Raw genomic sequence first — 13,799 nt, 5'->3', positions numbered from 1 at the left:
TGTGGTAAATGTAGAAATGATGTTTTAAAAATGCACTCACTTTACTTTTTTAACCTTTTTCTTCTCACTTTCTTCTGTTAGGAGAAAAATTGGGTACCTGTTGGGAATTAGTAGCAGTCTTGCTTTATAAGCATTTTCTAGGTTCAGAAAGCCTTAGGAAAATGTCACATTCAAGTTACTTTAGAATATATTATCTGTGCTCTGTTATTGGCTGTGGTTTCTGTCCAAGGTTATATACTCTGAGCAGTTCTTGGTTTTACTAACAGGAGCTGCATTGTGTTACTCATGGGGGATTCTATAGAAAGGAAACCACGTTTCCGTGATAAAAAACTGATTTCCTTTAGAATGTGCAGTTCACTAGGTGACAATTTTTAATGTGTTTTTAATAAACTGATTGCGGAAAGAAATAATTTTGCTTTATAGTGAATATTCCCCCTGGTGTGCTTCTTAAAATTGAGTTCTGGACTCAAGAACAGACTTGGGTTAAGCAGAGTAACACTGCTGTAACCTGGCTATAATCCTGTGTTTATGGCAGGACTTATTTATTTGAAAATACAAAATAAACAGGCATTTGGGTAATTATTATGCTGCGGTGCTGTAATGCAGAGGATCAGCTATGCTGCTCCTTAGCAATTCAGCACTATAAAACCTTCCACTTCCTTATGATGATGTAAGTTTCTCATCATAATTTTATTTCTGAAAGCAGAATAAATCCTGATGAACCAAGGGATTTATCTTTTGGGTTTTTTTAGTATTATGTGGTAACTTCAAGTGGTTTAATAAGCTTTTTCCTCAGTGAGTCTTAAAAGTCTTTTGTTACAGTTGCTTTTAAAAATTGCTGATGTAAAATACCACCAGTTTTATTGCTTAGAATAGTTGCAAGTTTTTAAATAATTCTGAATCACTCCATGCATTTTATCACATTGTGTATGACTAGAGAAAGATTTCTGTTCCCTTAAAATGCACCAACTTGTCATTGAAATGTGTAAAACTTCTTCAGTAAATATATATATTAATGAAACAATTGTATGTGTATTACTCAAGAGCAGCAGTGATGTGCTCAGTGGCTGCATTCTTTTGACATTCTTTTAGAGTATTGCTCAGTGTATGTTAGACAAACAAAACTGCTTCTGATTACTCTTCACTTGGGTTTATAAAACTGAGTGAGAAAATATGTGAAGTTCAGGGAATTTTGAGAGGAGACTTAACTGTGGACCAGTGAGAAGTCAACAATGGTTAGTTCAACTGTTAGTAATAACAGTGTTTAATATGACCTCCTCTGAGTAGTAAAGGAAGGCTTGATGTGCTAAATTTAATTCTCACAATACCAGCATCTCATTTAATTTATGCAGTTGTTATTAGTTACTTTTTTATGTAAAAAAGCGAAGGCATCACCATTTTCTCTGTTGGTAATCTCAAGTGCTTTCTATTTCAGGAAAAAAAATCCTATCTCCTTTAACAGGTATAACTTCTAGTGTTTGTTCCTTAATTAAGATATTGATCATCTGCATCTGTGTGTTTGAATCTTCGCTTTGTTTTGGTGTTTGAAAACCCAGAAATCCTTTGATATGTTTCTTTTTTAGGAACAGAGTGTGAAGACCTCATAGAAGAGTTGCTGTGTTGCCTCATCCAGCTCATTGTTGAAATTCCCCTCTTGTAAGTAGGCATTTTTCTTTTGCTGGTTTTTTTTTTTTTAGTCTTCTTTTATAAACTGAGCATATGAGAGCATGAAACTTGTAGTAATGGGATTATAATGTTTATGTAGTTGTATTTGAATGTTCCATGTGATGGAGCAGTACACATAATGATAAGCTGCTGCCAGTACCAGCCCTGAATATTCTGTTGGAAGAAGTACATGATGAACGTCTCACACAGCAGTTCAAACCATCAACAGAAGTTATTCCATTTGTTTCAGGTACCCCTGTCAGCACACAGACAATAACTGGTGGAAATGGTTGTGCTCATGGTACAGGGGAAGGTACAGTGGAGGTGTCACTTCAGCTCTGGGGTATGCAGTAAGGTGAAAACTAAAGTTCTTCTGCAGTTCTGTGGGGGTTTAAATTGCAAAAATAAATCATGTTGTGCTATTTAATACTGATTTCTGAAATTCCAGTGAATTGATGTCTGGAGAAGGGGTAAGAGAAATGAATAAGTGGAATGTTTCTGTAGATCTACAGATTTGTTTATATGGCTTTTTTTTCATGCATCTGTTGTATTTGAGAGATGTTGATTCCACATTTTGTTGGGATATGTGTCATAAAACATACTTCAGTGTTTTATGTAGGAGAGCATGCTTTGTTCCTTGGAAATAAAAGTGTTCTTTCACTTTTGTGGAAGTGTTCTGATGAGTTTTAACTTTTTTCCCCATGATAAACTTTCCTAAAGGTAGAGTGAACAGTGTCTTTAGTGTTAAATTTCATTGTAGTCTGTGCCTAAAATGTAGTGCCCCAACTGAAGCATCATGGCTTTGGAAGAGTTTCATATTGTCTCTTACAGTGTAGTATAAAGTGCTGCTATTTTGTAGCTGGGATTGCTCTTTTGGTTGGAAAACTGACAAAGATGCAATGTTTTTTGAAACATTGCTGTCATTAAATACAGCTCTGTCAACGTTAACGCGAGGGATTTGTGTAGGTAGAGTGTAATGAATTAGTGGTGTGATTCAGAGTGTCATTCCACAGAGCTTGTCAGGACTTCCTGGAACAGATACAGGCTTTGTTTGGAGCAGATTAGAGGAAGTACAAAGGGCTGAGAGGACTGTGATATACAGACAAGTTCATAAATCCTGCAGGCTTTTATTTTTCTTTCTTGGAAGTACCACTGTGTGTGTGCAGTCCAGTTCCTTTATTCTGCCTTTCCAGCAGAAGAAAATACACCAGCATGATTGTTCCTCACCAGTTTCAACAACTGAACCTGTCAGCATCTTTATTTCTGTGTGAATGTGGTTGCTCCAAATGGAAGCAGCTGCTGAAAGCACTTAGATTACTCTAAAACCTAGTGATAAAATGGGAATATTTAAATAGAAAATTATAAAGCCTGTCCATAATTTTAATATTTGGCTATATCAGAAACCACAAGACAGAGATGTGGAAGATTTTTATTTTGTGGTTGGGATTTTTTTTGTCATGTAAGTTTTTTTAGCTAAATTTCTCCTGAAATAGCATGCTGCTGATTGCTAATAAAATACTAACAAAAATGTGTATTACTGTCTTGTTTATCACTAAAATACATTTAACAATGTGATAATGTCTTAACTAAGAATTTTGTTCCCATATCATCGAAAGGGAAGTAGGTAGAGGAAAGGAGATATTGGAAAACCTTCTTTCTCTAAAACACAGTCCAACTATGTTCTTCATAAAGGTGTTATAAGGTATTAGTTTATTATTAATTTTGTTCAAGAGAGTGATCAGGATTGTTTTCATAGTGAGTTTATTCTTGCTTACCTCCCTCTCCCTGGTCAGATATCACTAGAGATTCTTTCCCTATTTTGTTTCAAGGGAGTAGTTAATTTCTGTCTTTAGCTGGAATGAAGCAAGAGAATTGCAAGCCTAGTATGTGAATTTGGGGAAGGAATAGATTGAGTGGAGCACATTAAATATTCAAACTTGTTATGATTTGTGTGTCAGGACTTAGGATCCACCTGCGAGAGAACAGCCAGCTTTGGCAGCTTGCAGTGACACTGTAACAGTGTCTGTCTGTAAAGCTGCTATTAAAGATGAATTTTTGTTATGACAGACCATTAAAATCTCCATGCTGAGCTGGTCTTCAAAGTGGCTTTCAGAGTAGCAAAGGTTTCGTTAGGAGCATTCAGGAGCCTTAATAGAGGATTGTGACAATTAGTATGTCCCTTGGGTTCTGTAGGTGCAGTTTGGTGAAGGAGTGTATACAGCTGGCAGCTGCCGTGTGAATATGTTGCATGTCTGCACCCCAGTTTAAGCTTCTATTTTTCTCCTTCACTGAAGCTGTAGCATTATTTTTAAAGCATGGAAGGCCATGTTCATGTTCAGAATGTAGGAACAGAGGTATCTGTGCAGCTGTCTTGCACTCCTTCCTTTTGAACTTGTTCTCAATGTCACATCAGGTGCTTGGGATACTTCTGTGTGTGGTATTTTGCAGGCATGGTTGTTCCAGGCTGGTTGGAGAGCAGCCCTGAGGAGAAGGATTTTGGGATATCTGTTGATAACCCAGAGGCTGTGAGAGAGGCTGGACATGCCTCAACCATGTGCATTGGGACCCAGAAACTCCCCATGCCCTGGGCTAATCCTCAGCATGGGCACCAGGGGAGAGGGAATTCTGCCCCTCTGCCCTGCTCAGGTGAGGCCCCACCTGCAGAGCTGCCCCAGCCCTGGGGAACAACAGCACAAGGACCTGGAGCTGCTGCAGCCAGTCCAGAGGAGGCCACCGAGATGCTCCAGGGCTGGAGCCCCTCTGCTCTGCAGCCAGCCTGGGACAGCTGGGGGTGTTCAGCTGCACAAGAGAAGGCTCCAGGGAGAGCTCAGAGCCCCTGGCAGGGCCTCAAGGGGCTCCAGGAGAGCTGCAGAGGGACTGGGGACAAGGCATGGAGGGCCAGGACACAGGGAATGGCTTCCCAGTGCCAGAGGGCAGGGCTGGATGGGATATTGGGAAGGAATTGCTGTCTGTGAGGGTGGGCAGGCCCTGGCCCAGGGTGCCCAGAGCAGCTGTGGCTGCCCCTGGATCTCTGGCAGTGTCCAAGGCCAGGTTGGATGGGGCTTGGAGCACCCTGGGATAGTGGAAGGTGTCCCTGTCCATGGCAGTGTTGAGACTGGATGGGCTTTAAGGTCCTTTCCAACCCAAACCATTCTGTGGTTCTAAATTGTAAAGAGTTTGGGCTTGACAGGGACACTGAATTCGTCAAGGCTCCAATCTTTTCCTGAGTATGGGCAGATGTCACTCACCTCTGAGCTTGCTCTAGTTATCAGCTTTGGCAGAATAAGCTCATTTCTGCCTACAAAACAACCTGCAGCATACTTCGAAATTGCAGGTGGATTGTCTTTCTCAGAATTAATAAGGAAGATGTGGGATGTGGAAGAAGATAACTGTCAAATCTCTGTCCCTTATTATGAAACATAACTTTTTTGTTGTTGTTGGGAAAAGCTGCAGAGCCTTTCTGGGAGGCAGAGCATTTCTGGGAGTGTCTCAGTTTTTACAGGCAATTTAAGAAAATCTTTCTCAAAGTTAGTTTGTATTGGAAAAGGTAAATGTGCTTAAAGGCAGAAATAGGTTGCAGTAGGGACTCTGGGACTCTGCAACATTGTGATGCTGTGTCTGAGAGTTATTAAAAATGTCTTGAATTACCTTTCTGAAAAACGCGCTGTGCTGCATTGTACAAAATGCCAGGGATAAAAGCTTCAGATTTAATTTTATAGAAAGTACAGTTTTCAACAATTAGACTTGTGCAGTCCCTTATAACACTTGTGTTACTGTATGTTGATGTTTGATTTATGGTTCCCTTGAGTGTGCTATGGATACTCTGCTTTTTCTTTGGTTTTGCTAATGTTAGCACACAAGAGTGTACACTAATGATTCGAACTGCATAGTCGGCAAAAAGATACAATGTTAGTATTTAATTGTATGACTTTTATGTAGAAACTATTGCTAACATTTTGTTGCAGGATGGAGCTCCCAAAGCTTTAAATTATAAAGGCTTCTTTCAGCAGCTTGTTAAGAGCTGGTATCCATGACTGAACATCTGGTTGTTATCAGTGCATTTCCACTTCATTAAAAACTATCAATGCATGTGGAGGAAAAATGAAATACTGTGATCTAGTTACATCACTCCTAAGTAGCACCCTGTGGTGCCAGTACAAGTTAGTTGATATTTCTATTAAATTCCCTTATTTTCTCTAGTTATGGTTGTTTTAGGGTGCAGTCTTAGTTGTTTGGAAATTTAAATGTTGACAATGTTTTGACTCATTTAGGGATGCTTGCTGCATTTTATGGGAGCTTAAAAGTCAAATGTAGGAGGAAGAAAGGCAGTATAATTGATTATAAAGCGCTACAGAATAACTGCAGTGTAGGAAAGGTGCCGTTTACAGATGATGAGAAATGTTTAGGCTTTTTTTCTTGCCAGTTATGAGCAGCAAAGAGATTAAAAAATGTTTTCTGTTCTAGCTCAGAAGTGCCATATTTTAATTATTTTTGTTACTTTCAAAAGAATAGGTCAGAATAGTGCTTTTTTTAAAAGAGTCTATTCAAGGAATTTTTATCAAGATTGTAGTAGCTCCATTATTTGGAAAGCTATGTGATTTTTGCATTTTTGGCAACTTTGTCTCATCATCAAAGGCGAACTTCCATCTGTTGAAACTGAGGTTGAAGGTAGCGAAAACATGCAAACTGAGAGAGATTTGTGTTGCTTCACTTTGATGAGCCTCAAAGTTTAAGACTATTGTGCTCTGTTTAGGAGGGATCTGATTCGTATAATGGGAGTTTTATTTGCTGCTGCACCTTGGGATGGTGCAGCAAATAAAATGTATTCATGTATTTGGAAGATTTTCTTAATTGCTCATTATTTCTGATAGTAGATGTGCAGTGTTTTAAGTGTCTAAATATCCTGAGTAGGAAAAGCTTATCTGTATCACATATTCTTAGGCTGTTCTAGTTTTTATTTTAGACTTAGATCAGTATTTCTCTATGACCTATCCGTTCACTAGGTAAGCTTTAACTTGTAGCAAACTTCCTCACCCCAGAGCATAGCATCAGAAGTCTGTACAGTTTTTCGTATATTGTTCTGTGTATCAAATTCCTAATAACCTGCTTTCTGATATGGTTTTCAGCCCTGTTTTCACTGAAAAACACCTGGTTGTGCAGGTATTTGGGTCTCAACAGCAAAGACACAGAGAGACTGTGGAGCGGGTCTGCCTTTCACTTAGGCTGCATCACTGAAATGCAGGGTGTGATTCCTGTGGTCTGGCTCTGTGTAGAACCCTCTGATGGTCTAATGTAGTTGTTTGGTCGCCTGGGTCATCTTCTCTTTCCTGGGGATTGGAAACTACACCTGGGAGTCACTGCAGCTGTCCAGTTTTAGGGAATTTGGGCTGTTCTCTTGTGTTCTGTTGTTAGAAAAGTAATGCCTTTTAATTAGTTTCAGTGGATATTGGTAACAAGACTTTGTGACATAAAAAGTAAATAGTACATAATACAGTTTCTCTGTGCAACATTTAAAAGTCCAGAACTTCTAGTATTTTTAATCCGTAGGGGGAAGAACTAAATGTCAGTGAGGTGAAAATGTACACAGTCACATAGTCTCAAAGGGTTTAGGAACAGGTCTGTGAAAAAAGGCTCTTGAGTCATGCTGTCATGTCAATCCTTTAGGTACTACCTTTAGAGTATTTCCATATTGTTGATGCTCCAGGGGACAGATGAGATATTGGGAAGGAGTTGCTGTCTGTGAGGGTGGGGAAGTCCTGGCAGAGGGTGCTCAGAGCAGCTGTGGCTGCCCTGGATCCCTGGCAGTGTCCACGGTTAGGTTGGATGGCACTTGAAGGTTTAGTGGAAGGGGGTGGAATGAAATGAGCTTTAAGGTCCTTCCAATCCAAACCATTCTGGGATTTTTTGTTTTCTCACCCTGTTGTCCTCCCATGTGAGAATACCCACTGTGGGGCAGATGCAGTACGAAATGTCAGAGATGCTTTCTGCTTCCAGTCAGTGTTTGCTGAGTGCCCCCTTGGGACATCTCCCAAATGTTTGGAGTCAGCTGTAATAAGTGTAGACCATTATCAGCTGCCAGAGTGCATATGTACCATCAGTGAGTGTAAAATTAGGAATGATTCCAAGAGGAAAGATTATGTTCTCTTTGAGTTGTTGTACTTGTGTCCTGAGGCTGATAGCCAGATATTGTACTTGCTTTTCAGTTTTCAAAACTGATCCTATTCTCTGTGGTGACTCCTCTTTCACCTTTCTGGTGGGCCCTCAGGAAGCAGGGAAATGAAACCTGGTTCCTGTATGATTTGAGACTTTTTTGTATGAATCAGCCCTTTTGGCAACTCTCCTAAATTAGAAAATGGGTTACCTTTTAACCTTTTAATACTCGGAGTAGACAGCTCTGGCTGGGTGAAAGTTCAGGAAAATATTTGAACAGGGAGGGGGCTTGGTCTAGAGGTAGGAGTTGAAATTGGGAGGGAGTTTGGTTTCTGACTGTTCAGGATGTTTGCTCTATAGGTGTGAAATCATTTATGAGCTCTCAGCCTCTGTGTGCTGATATAGAAATAGCTGCATTTCACTGAGTAATTAAAGTGTTTACAACAGCATGTGCCTTCAGAGTGTTAATTGGAGTCCATAGCTGGGATTTTCCTCTATGGTGCCTCTGTAGTTCACCTTGGTTCCTCTGTCACAGACCTCTCTCACAGGCAGGGAACAAAGCTGAATGATTGGGAGTACAGAAAGCACTTGTGAGTGGTGTTTGGCCTTGGAGAGAAGCCAGCAGCAGCAGGATGGTGACACATAGGTAGATTGTTGAAGTTCTTGGTAGGTGATGCTGATAGGAGGTCATCCACATGGTTTTGAATGGATAAAGCAGATGCCAGGATGCTGGGGAGCTGTGGTTTTAACAGGACCATAGTTCTTGTTCTGTGTGGGGTGATTACATAATTTGGAAACAGTATTTAGGCTAAGGTTGTGCGGGGCTTGGGGTGTCCTGGTCTAGTGGAAGGTGTTCCTGTCCGTGTCAGCAAATGGCAGTGGATAAGGTTTAAGGTCCCTTCTAACACAAACCAGTCTAGGATTTGATGATTCTAATTTACAGGTTTGCCACCAAAGTTATTAAATAAAATAAATTAACTACAATGTATGTTCCTGGTGGAAGACCAGAAGAGAAGTGATGTTCTCTCCAGTCCATATCCTGGAAGAATTAGGTACTGCACCAATTTCTTCTAAAGCAGTGCTACTCTAAGTCTAAACGCAGTGTTGCTTTAAAGCAGTATTGCCAGGGCTATAGTGGTCCCAGATGAGCCCACAATCTCTCTTACCTACTTGACAAAGCAGATTAAGATGGAACATGGTGCTGATTTAGCAGAATTTATTTCCTGGAGGCTGTGGACTCTCCATCTCTGGCAGTGTCCCAGGCCAGGCTGGACGGGGCTTGGAGCAACCTGGGATAGTGGAAGGTGTCCCTGCCTGTGGCAGGGTGTAGGACTGGATGAGCTTTAAGGTCCCTCCCAACCCAAACCATTCTGTGATTCTAATTCTTGTCTTTTGATTTAATGAGTTGTTACCTAAAGATTACTATAATTCAAACATCTCCTTGGTTGTTTAATTTAAAAGTTTTTATTGAAATTATCTGGCATCATTTGCTTTTGGAAGGAATCCATTGATATATCAGTTTTTCATTGAAAGGTAGACACTAAACACATGTTAAATACATGCACACATTTGTTATGCTAGTATCAAGGAATCTTGCATTTTGGAGCTCTTCATTCTATGAAGAATCCATAATTTAACATAATCTCAGATAGATATGATATGATGTGTCTTTTCCTCACAGAAAATGTTTATGTATAAGGTCTGTTGCCAGAAATCAGTTTTAACTTGGCTGTCACATGTGAGAACCTGGACCTGCTCCATCTGGTCCAAGGATGTCACTGTATATGAAGTGTGATACCAGGAGGACAGCTACGTGTGATAAGAGGAGAGCCCAAATGCAGGAAAGAAATGACTGCCATGATTTCTAGACTTCGGTCTGTCTCAGATTCTTTCCTTGTGAAAGATGCATGTTTTGAGAGACAGACCTATAGTATCGGCTAGCTTGTCTACCTGCTATGGGAATATTATCTCCTTGTGGAAAGGAGAGAGAGAGAGAATAAGATGAAAAAACTGAGAATAACTAATGAATCCCCAAAGAGAAAATCCAAAAGGAGAAAGAGAAAAGACCTCTGCATGTTTTGGTACATTGCTTTATGAAGTCCATTTATGCAGAACATGAGCTCTATCTGTGGATTTTTAATTTTTTTTGTAAGACACTTGAGAAGGAAAAAAAATGCCACAGAAGCTCAAAACAACATGCAGTTATTCTGGCTTTCTGAAATAACTAGCTAAATAATTTTGACATGTAATTGATACATGAGTTCATTATTTCTAGTTTCCTCCTTATCTGCAAGCAAACAGTTTTCAGGGGAAGTTGGAGATCAGCATAAATTCCATGTAAAGTCATACTATATGACCGATATCTTTGAATAAAAAAAAAAAAAAAAAGACTGCCTATTCTATAGTCTCTCAATATAAACAAACAGTATTTTCTTTGAAGTTGAAAGAGGTTCCTGGTAGTTCTTGTGACCCTTTAGAAATGCTTGAGTTTCAGAAAACTGTACATTTGACCCTTGGTGGAGAAAATAATTTTGCTCCGAAGCTTTATCCTTGTGCTGATAAATTAAGGGTGACTGGACCTGAGGGGTTACCCCAGATATCAGGACCCTGGTTGTGTTTATGTCAGAGCAGATTTAATTTGAAAAGATTCTACAAGTTTGAATGGAGTGTTTCTACAGTTAAATGTGCCCTGTCTGGGTTTTGAACTGAGAGAAAATAACTCACTAAGTGGGGCTGCTTGAATTTACCTTTCTGTTTGTATTGTCTTTCAGAGTTATATAAGGATATTGAAGGCAGATTTTTTTCCTCACAAAATATACTTAATACAGTACAGTAACCTCTTTGTTTATTTTTTTATGCTGACGCTTATCAAAACAAAATCATTTTGTAACATTTCCTCAAATTTGCTACTCCATTTGTATCAGTTATTATAAAAATAAATGAATGAATAATTGAAATGGAGAAAAAGTATACTAGACCCCAAAATTTGTTTCTTCTCTGCATAGTGACCCAGTGCATGTTGTAGTATGTCATGAAGTTATATCCCTTTTCATTCATCACCTTGGGGTAGGAGACAATATTCTTGTATTCTCAGCCTTTGTCATAATGCTAAGTGTCTGAATATATCTTTTTGTAATATCAAAAAAGTGTTTTTCCAAACTGTTGTTTTTATTTTGACAGAAAAACATTTCTTAATTTTTTTTTTTGCTGGTGGCTGAACCTTTGATAATTGATACATATATATACAAGTCCTCTTTGCTTTGCTTGGGACGGGATGCATGTGGGTGGTGGATTGCACAGTGCCCCTGGTTTGGAGAGGGAGCAGGAACTGTTCCTAGTGCAACCTTGCTTCTGGCTGAGGTGAATTTGCAGTGGAACCAGATCAGAGTGTAACCTCTGGCCTGATCTAATTACCAGCATGTACACTGGCGAACTTCCTCAGGAGTGGGCAAAAAGTCAGGTAACTCGCAGAGAGTAAAAGTAATTCAAAAGGACATCATGATTTTCAGGAAAATGTTACTTAGGCAATATGTCTCTTCCTGACCCATAACTTCAAATGTTTGGGGTTCAAGTATTCAAATCAGGTGAGAGAAAATGAAAAACAGTGAGTTTGCACAACCTTCACTTTTAAAAACATTTTTGTATCAGAGGTGGTGTGGTTCTGTGGATTGTGATCCAGGAAATTGTGATTTCATTTTGCTGTTGACTTTGAGTAAATAACTGCACTCTCTGCAGAAACTCTGGCCTGGAGCTGCTGCAGAAGAGTTTAATTTAAGCTGTCGGTGCATTGTAATGCATGAAATTCTTCTTTTCACACTTCACAGTAATGCATGTTATTTACAACATACCTGGCAGCACACTTGAGAATATTAAGCTATTTGAATGTGTTAAAAATTAGACTGATTTCTTCTAAATAAAATCCTGTCTGTTTCAGTGAGGCACACCAGCTCTGATCCTGAGACTAGTGAAAATCTATTTTTTTCTGGCGTGAACTGATTTTGCTTCAGGAGATTGCACTGTAGTTCTCAAATCATCGTTGTTGAAAAGAGCGCTTAGTTTTATGCTTATACCTATTCTAATGTTGAGAATAAAATTTTTGGAAGGTGACATTGTAACGAAGAAAAATTTAGCACCACTGATTAAACAGCATTGATGCTGATTTGTTCTTTAGTGTTTTGATTTTTTAAAAATCTGAAATAGAGATACTATTAAATATTTTCATTTGACAATAATAAACAGATTTTGAATTTCCAGTAGGTCCCAGGTCAAAAAACCTTGGTAATTGTTGCAGGGAAACTGTTGTAACTTAGTAATACTGGATTGTGAAGCATACTGTGGAAATTAAATAGTGGCAGTGGGAGAAGCATTAAAAGGACTTGTGGTAACAATAATAATACTTAATAACAATATTTCTAATGAACTGCAGGATGGTGCTGTTGCGCCAAATGAAGTTCCTCCTTTTGGAGGACGCAAAAATGGTCTTTGATTGAAAGCAAGAATGATACTGGTTCATGTCCAAGTTACTTCATTGTGTTTTTTAAAAGGTTTCTTGAAGTCTGCAGTTTGTTACTGATTAAGGAGGCAAATGCCATTTTTCTCTCCCTTTTAAAAACAAGATTTGTAACAAAGTCATTATAGGCAGAGGTGGGAACAGAAAACACGAGGTATTTTTAATAGTGTGCCTGTCATCTACTCTGCTGCACAGCTTTTCCTAATCAGCCTGAGCTAAATGAACTTTGCTGAACTGTCAGTATTTAAGCATTGCAGCTCATTCTTTGTGATTATCTGTAATATCTTGAAACTTTCTACTTCCCTGTTACCTCAAAAATACCATTTAAAACTGAACAATATATGTGGTATCCTGATACCCTGAGCGTTTTGTACACTTGAACTGGCATTTGTGTATTACATTGCTGGCAGATGGAGCTAGGTGGACATTCACTTCCTCACTTAGCATGATGGTTTTGTGACAGTTTTGTTTAACGATACAAAGGACACACTTCTGAGAGATATTTATTATTTTTAGGAAGAAGTATATCAATTGCAACTTGAGTGCTATGAGCAATACTTCTTTTTACGTTGTTTTGTCTTTTAGCATATGAAAAAAATGCCTATTTCTAAGAAAAACAGCCCATTTCTGGTATGAAATGATTCTGGTTTTCTTGAATTTGTTGTTTACATGTTCCCAATTGAAACTCTCTGTGCTACACAGTGTATAACTTCAGGTGAAGCTACCAAGTATTCTTGGAAATCAGCTTGTAAACAACCCAGTAGATTAATCTCTGTAATTTTCCCCTTTTTTCTGCAGAGATATTACATACAGCATTTCTTTGGAAGCCGTGACAACTCTCATTGTGTTCCTCTCCTGCCAATTATTCCACAAAGAGATTTTGCGAGAGAGCATCATTCACAAATACCTGATGCATGGTCGATGGTATGTCCTGCTCTGGGGTGTTGCCTAAGAGCAAAGCAAATGGGTCTCTTGTTTAGGTTGTTTGTACCTGAAAACAGAAGGCAGCAAAATGTTTTGTTCATAGAAAATTTGTTCTGCTCAAAAGGAAGAAAACAGAAAAGAAAACATCTCTAAAGGCTCTTGGAGGGTTTTAGGTGGATATCTCACAGCCCAGTCTTCAGTAAAACTATTTTGGAAATAATTTTTGTATTTTGAGGGTAGTTTCATTAACTTAAAACAGCATTTACTTTTCAGGATGTTTTTTTGATTCAGCAATGAGTCTTGTAGCACTGCAGCCTAGAGAACTCAGGTCCCTCAGAAATGCTAGAGCTTTCTTGCCATGCAGATAAGTAGCAGGCCTTGTAAAGTTGAAGACGGAGCATAGGGCAGACTTCAGCCCAAAACAGCAGCAGGATGGAGCCAGAGCTTCAGGATTTGTGGGGTGTCCTGGTACTTCAGCCTCTGGACTGAAGGAATTGAGGGTTTGGGGGAAAATGGGGAATATTTGGGGGAAGAGTTCATATGTGGTCCT

General features: G+C 39.1%; 1 protein-coding gene across 2 annotated transcripts in view; it reads left to right on the top strand.

Moving 5' to 3' along the window:
- DYM (dymeclin) overlaps positions 1-13,799 on the top strand; it is a 211,736-nt gene that overhangs the window by 28,848 nt on the left and 169,089 nt on the right. For both annotated transcript variants that reach the window (XM_082302076.1, XM_082302075.1), the window contains exons 6-7: positions 1,584-1,656; positions 13,124-13,249. In XM_082302076.1, coding sequence (XP_082158202.1) covers positions 1,584-1,656; positions 13,124-13,249 — 199 coding nt within the window. The remainder of the gene's footprint in view (positions 1-1,583; positions 1,657-13,123; positions 13,250-13,799) is intronic.

The sequence above is a fragment of the Coloeus monedula genome (genome assembly GCF_965178545.1).
Source record: "Coloeus monedula genome assembly, chromosome: Z".
Lineage (NCBI taxonomy): Eukaryota > Metazoa > Chordata > Aves > Passeriformes > Corvidae > Coloeus > Coloeus monedula.
Note: the sequence above shows the minus strand (reverse complement) of the source record. Positions and strands in the feature narration are given on the sequence as shown.